The 8,284-nt window shown below is 49.6% G+C and overlaps 1 protein-coding gene across 1 annotated transcript; it reads right to left on the reverse strand.

Moving 5' to 3' along the window:
- Positions 1-3,818: 3,818 nt before the first annotated feature.
- Positions 3,819-5,549, reverse strand: LOC147987882 (uncharacterized). The gene is made up of 3 exons (XM_087542531.1): positions 5,429-5,549; positions 4,599-4,847; positions 3,819-4,474 (listed from the first exon to the last, which is right to left on the reverse strand). The coding sequence occupies exons 1-3, from the start codon at positions 5,547-5,549 to the stop codon at positions 3,819-3,821; spliced, it is 1,026 nt and encodes a 341-aa protein (XP_087398657.1).
- Positions 5,550-8,284: the final 2,735 nt, after the last annotated feature.

The following is an 8,284-nucleotide window of genomic DNA, read 5'->3' on the forward strand; positions in this document are numbered from 1 at the left end:
CGTAGTTAGTAGGGTATGTCAATTTTTTCTAGTCCGATTTTAGCTAGATACAACGTTTCATGAGCTAGTACAACATTGATTCTACATAATTAGAGAATTAGTGGGTTGTGGAGACGTAAAGATATGTGCAACATACACCCGGCATGAATGTGTTAGATCCATTGAAGAAGACTCTGGCACAAAAGGAACATGATTTAACCCATAATACCATAATTGTAAAGTCTATTAGCATTCACTGATTATTGACACTACTGTCAGTGGGAATCTGATTGAAATATGATCTGAAGGCAATAATAAAGTTGTTATCTTTCTATTTCCAAGTTCACAATTAATTTTATATTTTAATCCTAGAAGTGCATTGGATCTTAAATGTGTGAGATTCAGGGACAAACAAATCCTTAGTTAGACCTCTATACTAGCTCATTTATTGTTGATGGTTATGTTTTCCTGGCCATGAGCATAGTTAATGTGATGAGGATGCCGATAATGATGAGAACGATGAGAACACATTATTAGGGTAACAATGGTGTTGGATAGACTGAACTTATGAGATACTATGAGATCACATACCAACACCAATATATTGTCGTTTCTTTCTCATAACTAGCATAGTACCCGTGCTTTGCTATGAAACTACAGAAAAAGTAAAACATAAATTGTTCATATTTTACAATGGGATAATAGGAATAAATAGCTTCCCAAATAAATATGTTGGTTTTCTATAAATCATCAGTTCTGTCCAATGTCATTACGACACCCTAGACAACAATTCAATGCATATTAGTACCTTTAGAGCTTAATTTCAGATTCTCATGCTTGATTAAAAAAATGTCCAAAACTCCAAAGTGCTACTCCAAATATTAGGAAACATATGAAGGACAAATATACGTACCATGCATGTCACATTTTTCATGGTACAATGCATCTGGATGAGTTGGTTATGCGTTCAAATATGTTGTCACATTTTTGTATATGTGTGAACAATTCCCACTTTTTTCTAGACGGCAAGGAGTAGGACACTCTTTTTTTGCGAGGATAACTTCCAATCTATTCATAAATTGTCAAGGTAGCACAAAGAACACTAGAAGTAAAAAAATACATCTAGGTCTGTAGACCACCTAGCGACGACTACTAGCACTGGAGCGAGCCGAAGGCACGCCGCCGTCTTCGCCCCTCCCTCATTGGGGCCGGGCAAACCTTGTTGTAGTAGACAATCAGAAAGTCTTCGTGCTAAGGCCCCATGGGACCAGCGCACCAGAACATCAACCGCCGTCGGTGAAGAGAAGCGTATATCGGAAGGATCCAACCTGTAGACACACGAACACAGATGAACAAAGACAAGATCCATGTGGATCCACCGAAGACAAACGCCGACCGAATCCTACGAGATCCGTCGGAGACAAACCTCCACGTGCCCTCTAACGATGCTAGAAACACAACTGGGAAGGAGACAGGGCGAGGAGAATCTTATTCCATCTCCAGAGAGCCGCCGCTTCCTAGCCTCTTTGAGTAGGACAGAAACCGTAACCAAACTCAAAAGAGCATGAAAAAACGAAATCCACCCACCGGCAAGGGCCGGGATCCACCACACCTCCATGGCCCTAAGATCACAGGAGACGATGTAGAGACCGGCGGCGGCACTGGCGGGAGGCACGAGAAACCCTACCCAAAGAGCCTTTTTCTTTACGTGGAAGAAAAGCAATTAAGGAGTAGGGCACTTGTAGGAGACATGTTGGGTTCTACTACCATCAACCCGAATTCTTTTTATTTTGGCTACTATTGTAGTGTCCTACATGTAAGAGGAGGAGGTGGAGGAGTGAACTCACCACTAACTCAACTATTTAGAAGTAGGAAAGATAGTGTTAGCGTTTACTCACATCCTTAGGCTATTAGAATATTGTAGACCTAGATATGAGATGGTTTCGTTGGGGTTTTCAAACATTTACATTGTAACTAAGGGTAACTTTCGGGAACACCAGAAAATATGTCATGGTCCTAAATATTTCAATAGTGGGATTTGCCCTTCTGTCAATCGGGAGATACACTCTGGGCTCACTCGGTATTACGGTGTCCAACATCTTCTGGCTAAACATAGTGACTAAGGTGCTAGTCACAAGGATACCATAATCAAGAAACGAGAAAGGAATACAAGCCGGTAAGGAGGATAACTAGGTATAGTGAGAAAGGTGTTTGATCACGGGGATAACATAAAAATCTCTCCACGGGTTTTCTAATGTATCGCGAGGCAACGAGAATTGTATGCGACAACAAAAGGTTCGCTCGATTATTATATTGGTCGATATGTGGGATTTATTATGGGTGTCCAGATCCCGATAATAATTATTGACTGGAAGGTGTTCCAGACATGTTGACATATTTTTGAACCGGTAAGGTCACACACTTGATGACTAGTGGTACGGAAAGGTACTCTGAGATAATGAGAATCGGAGAGAAGGGTTGTAACAGTGTTTTGGATCACGTGAAAGTGTTTCAGGAGGTCCCAGGCATGTGGCGGTGATGCCCAGGAGTGTGCTTGACATGTATCCGAAGGCCACAAAAACATATGGAGGAGTCCAAAGGGTTCCAGGACCTTTTTAAATACGGAGGGTCCTTAGCATGGTTTTCACTTTCAGTGATATTTCGGTGAAATTCACTGAATTTCAGTAATTTCAGCAGACACTGAAATATTACGTTTCGACCAAAATATTTCAGCAATTTCAGTATAGCACAACAATTCCAATATTTTTCAAAATATTTTTAAATTTTTTAAAAATTTTAATTGAATTCAAGTGAATATTTCGGTCATTTGGCTGAAATGGAAACTGAAATCACTGAAATTCACTGAATTTCAGTGATTTCGGTTGGTGCTGAAATTTTTCTGAAACTGAAGACGACCCCCCAGAATTAGGGGGCAAGGCACCACAAGGGCCCAAGTCTTCCGGCCCCACTTGCCTAGGAGGACTGCACCTTCTAGGTCTGCAACCCCCCTCTCCCCTCCGTCCACCCATATATAAGTGGGAGGGGGAGTTCTAGGAGGGCAACACAAGCTTATCCGGCCGACCACCTTGCAGCCACATCCCATATCTCTTTCTATGAGCTAAAATTCATCTAGGTTGAGACGCCGCCAAGCTGCCTCTCTCTCTCTCTCTCTCTCTCTCTCTCTCTCTCTCTCTCTCTTGTTTTTCGTGCTAGTTTCAATATTCCGGTAACAGTAGTTATCTCAGAGGTGTTGTCTTCTTCAACAGTTGATCGCCACGGAGAAAATTCTCATGGCTACGAGGTAAAACCATGCTGCGGGAATTTACAAGCTTCACCAACCCTCCTTCCTCTTTCGCTGCATTGATTGTTGGTGAGATCATTGTTACGTGCAACCTCCGATAGCTAGTGTTCTTGGGCATGATAAAATTTTGTTGTGTAGCACGTTTCCCATCAGCTGGGAGCGGCGATCACGATTGCTAGAACCGGGTGGAGCCGAGAGGGGGGATTTTTCATTCTGAACTGGTGTGGGGCGGGGTGGGGGTGAGGAAGACGGCGACCGACGCGCTTGATCGTACGACATACAGCAAACCAGTCAAGCGGCTCGTAGGGCCACACTAATGCGAGTTGCGGCATCAATTAAAGAGAGGCAAGTAGTAGGACGTATGTATTTCACATGCTCAACAAATTACACACAACAAATTAGAATACCACGGATATACTGTTGGCATCTATATTTATCCATCAAGGTGGTGTGCGCACGTGCACTGATGTACATAACATGCGTTTGGAGACGCAAAGTAAAGCTGGCAGTTTTTGACAGTAAGCAACAACGGTCTCAGTCAGTCTTTGGGGAGGTCCAGAAGCCGAGCTGCCTCCGTTGATGGAGCTGGTACCCCGACGCTGATACGCAGCTCCTCACGGTTCATGGCTTCTACCTGGATGCGGGTGAACTTATGGAACGCTTCATAGAGAATCCACCGGTAAGGTCCTTTGCGGCGGTGATTATCTAAGATCCGGATATGCAGCTCCTCAACACCCTGCTGCACCTCCACGAAGTCGTATGCGACGCAGACCACCATGTGGTTCACCGCGCCGATCTCCCCACGGTAGACGTAGTTGTTCTCGGTAAACTTGTAGTTGGGCCCCGCAAAGAGTGCTCCGAGAATTGGCCCCGTCTCCCGTATCATGGTAGCGATCTCCAGCTTCGGAGATTCCACTCTGGCGTGAACCGAGTAGGCGACGAAGCGGAGCACGCAGCTCTCCCAGCCGGGGACATCCTGTGTCCGTAATCCGACATGGTTCATGACCTTGAGCACGGGGTCTCGCCCTCCCCCTACAACTGGCGTCCAGGCCTCGGCCCTCGCACAAGCCAGCTTCATGTAATCCAGGTCAGGATCCAGCTCATAGGGGAAACTGCCTGCTCCATAGCGGCGCTCAAAGCCGAGACGGTGCAGCGCGTGAATACAGGTTGCGCTCGCGCAGATCACGCACGAACCTGCAGTGTATATGGAGTATGGGGAGCCGAAAAAATTGACATGTACATCATTAGTCCCTTTATTGTTTTGCCCTAGACACCAAAATGGAGAACGAAAGGAACATATTTGAGAGACGAGGCTTACCATCATATTTCCCGTTAGCATCAGGCCGCTGATGCATGGGCGGCCCCATTAGACTTTCCCATGACCATGATCCGGGTATCCGGTCCCAGGCAGCTAGGGATATACAATGTCCTTGGCAGAGCCACGAGCGTAGCGCCATCATCCAATAACTCCATGGAACTTGGCGGAGGGTGCGCAGGCGTGACGGCGGGACGCCGCCATCCCTTGGCTGCACAAGGAAAATATCCGAGGCCGCCTCAAGTCCGGCATCTGAACAAAGAAGCATTAATTCTCAGCTCAGGCTATAATCTAGAATTTCTAGCTAGCTAATACGAATATTGCTTATATCCACCGCAGTTGCAGCGGCATTCTTATGAAAGGAGACATATGATTCAGAGTAAAGTAGAATTTCACCAACATGCATGTGCAATTGTGCATACAGAACCGCTAAGCTAGCTGCTTTACAACATTTGAACCTCTAGCTTGCATATGATTCCCAAATTACCTAGCTTATATGCGTGAACTAGTCTAGACGATATAGCTAGCATGAGACCCCAGTAAATAACTAGCCACGATCCATCCATCTTTTACTAACTATTGTACTCCTAGTCCTAATAAAACTCCTGTGAAAGAAGGTCTAACATTCAGAGCACAATAACAGCTAGCAGCTTGCAATATATGATGCCGAAAGTACGTACGTGGTTCCATATATGTAGCATCAGACCCAAGCTCAACAATTAAACAACTAACAGCAAGCCATCTTTTACTACTTATGATTGCACTCCTAGCAGAAAAGTAGCACCTACAACACTAGAGGAAATCAGGAGTGAGGTGGGGGGGCAGGCTCTCACCTGAGTTTGCGGAGTAGCCTCCGTGGGACACGACAAGCGGACGGTCGCCATCAGCTGCGACCGACCGGACGCTGGGACGACGGCGAATTATCCAGCCGACGCCGCGGACGCGACGCTCCATCCGTCGGAAACTTAGTGCATCGAATGTAGTACTTGTCTCCCCGAACATTGGTGGGGCGCTGCCGCACTAGACGGACTGGCGCAGCCTCCTCGCTCGAGCATCCAACCTCGACTAGGGTCTGCCATCGAATCGCGAAGAATTGAGGATTGTGATGTAATTGATGTTCAGCAGATCAAATAACCATGCTTGGAAAGTAGAAGCGGCAGCTGGATCATAGCTAAGCTAACTCACCGGAGGTTCCTTCTCCGGGATGGGCTCGACGATCCAGTACGCCATGACGCTCAAATCTTGGAAGCTTGGGGCCTCCTGCCGCTCGTCCATGAAGCACGGCACCGGCGCACCAGCACCACCCACACCCGGTGCGGCGAGCGAGCGGCAGCAGGCGGCGCTGGAGCGCAGCCCGTTCCCGTAGCAGCCGTGCGTCGTGCAGCACCTGCGGAGGTCGGCGCCCTCCTCGCACTCGTCGGCGGGGAGGTGCGTGCGACCTGTCGCCGGTGTGCTGGAGACGGCGGGGTAGCGGCGGTAGGGGGCGCCCGGGCCGGCGAGGTAGCGGCCGTAGGGGTCGCCCGGGGCGGCGAGGTCGCGGCCGTAGGGGTCGCCCGCCGCGGCGGTGTAGCGGCCGTAGGGGGCGCCCGGGGCGGCGAGGTAGGGGCCGTAGGAGTCGCCCGCCGTGGCGGGGTAGCGGCCGTAGGGGTCGCCCGGGGCGGCGAGGTAGCGGCCGTAGGAGTCGCCCGCCGTGGCGGGGTAGCGGCCGTAGGGGTCGCCCGCCGTGGCGGGGTAGCGGCCGTAGGGGTCGCCCGGGGCGGCGAGGTAGCGGCCGTAGGGGTCGCCCGCCGTGGCGGGGTAGCGGCCGTAGGGGTCGCCCGGGGCGGCGGGGTAGCCGCCGTAGGTGTCGCCCGCCGCGGTGGGGTAGCAGCCGTAGGGGGCGCCCGGGGCGGCGGGGTAGCGGCTGTAGGCGTCGCCTGCCGCGGCGGGGTAGCGGCCGTAGAAGGTGCCTGCAGCGGCGGGGTAGCTAACCGGAGGCGCGTCAAGCGGCAGCGGCAGCAACTGGTGTCGGTGCTGGAATTCTTCCATCGATCGCTGGGCGGGGGCGCTTTGGTTGGGGGAGATCTGTTTCGGCGGCGATTATACTGATCTCGACGATCGTCCTTGAGGTTCTTGGCTTCTTGCGAGGTAGCAGTGGAAGAGGGTCGCGGGGTGAGGCAGCCGTTATTTTGTCCGTTGGAAAATGCCTATGTTCATAGACAAGTCGGTGCGGGTAGGATCCCGGGGAATTGGCCCTATTTTTTTCCTTTTTTTATCTCCTTTTTCTTTCATGATGAAAGGAGCCACCGTACATAATATAAAAAAAACTTCGACGAAATGCAGCCATTCTGATTTCCTTCAAGTAAGAGAAATAATATTTTAGAGTAGACGAGCCCCTAGATTTGCCTCCCATCCGTCTACCGCTCCAACAGCTAGGGAGGGGACGGGAATCTCGGTGCCTTCGCTCCTGTTAATAGTTTAAGTTAGGATTTATTTTTTTAGTCGCGATTGCGGCTCTCGGACGCATGAGGTGCTTCTTTTTCGAGTTTGTCTTTCGGTTTTCAATCCTCCTTGAGTTCATTCATCTGGACGATGTCGACGGAGCTCCATCATAGATTCATGTGTTCTCCATAAGACCGTGAGGGTTGTGTCTCTCGTCGTGTGGCGAGATATAATGTCAGGTACTACATATTTATTCAAGGGTTCAACGACGATGACTGCGGCTCCAGGGCACTGGTGCTTAGAGGCACGTGCACGAAGACTTTCTAACTATCATCGACAAGGTCAAGCTCACCCGGTAGGAGAGCGATGACAATCGCGCATCGGTGGCTCGTTCTTGCGGTGGTATTTGGTTGTTCCCCCACTAGAATCTGGTTTTGTGCCGAGTTTCAAGAGTGAAATGCGTCGCTAGTCCACAAACTCAAATTGATTGCACAATTTTGGCCATCAACTCAGAAAATGATCAGATTTAGTCCACAAACTCGTTTTCATGAACAAATAAGGCCAAAACTGATTAGAGATGACAAAAACCGAGCACATGGCTGCTACGTCAGCAGCTCGTAGACCGTTCGTGAACTAATAGTTTTATAAGGGACTTATATGCAAACTTGTCAATTTTTCTAAACTATCTTAGCTAAGGGCAACTCTAACCGATCGTCTAAAACACTATAAGGGAGTAAAATTTCTGGTTTACTCCTTTAGAGCGCACCTAGCCGATCCCTTAAAAGACTTAGTGGAGTAAAAAATTTACTCCACCTCCCTATTTCCCCTAAAATTTCCCTAAACTTACTCCATCCCGCCACCGACGAGTAAAACTAGCGCCTTTCCCTCTCGCACCCCCCACCCCCCGCGGCACGCCAGAAACCACTCACACATCGGCACCGCCGCCGAAGAAGAGTTTGGATATGAAGAAGAGCCAACGCGTCTAAGTTCCGCCACCAACCGCTCCAATAGTCTGTGAGGTGTCCACCATCTCTCTGGCAATGGCATGCCGCACTGACCGGAGGCAAACGGGCTTGAAATCCGATGGCGGCGGCGGCGTTCGCGGAGGCGTCTGCGAAGAAGAAGATGAAGAAGGCCAATGCGGCGCCTTGTCCTACGCCGACACCTCGTGCTGCACCTCCAGCAGCCCCTGCGACGACTACTCAAGCTAGAGCGGCGGCTGCAGCCGGCAACAAGAATCGCGGTCGCCAAGTGCTCGATGAAATGCC

The sequence above is a fragment of the Triticum urartu genome, chromosome 2A, assembly GCF_056163025.1.
Source record: "Triticum urartu cultivar PI428250 chromosome 2A, HENAU_Tu73, whole genome shotgun sequence".
Taxonomy (NCBI): domain Eukaryota; kingdom Viridiplantae; phylum Streptophyta; class Magnoliopsida; order Poales; family Poaceae; genus Triticum; species Triticum urartu.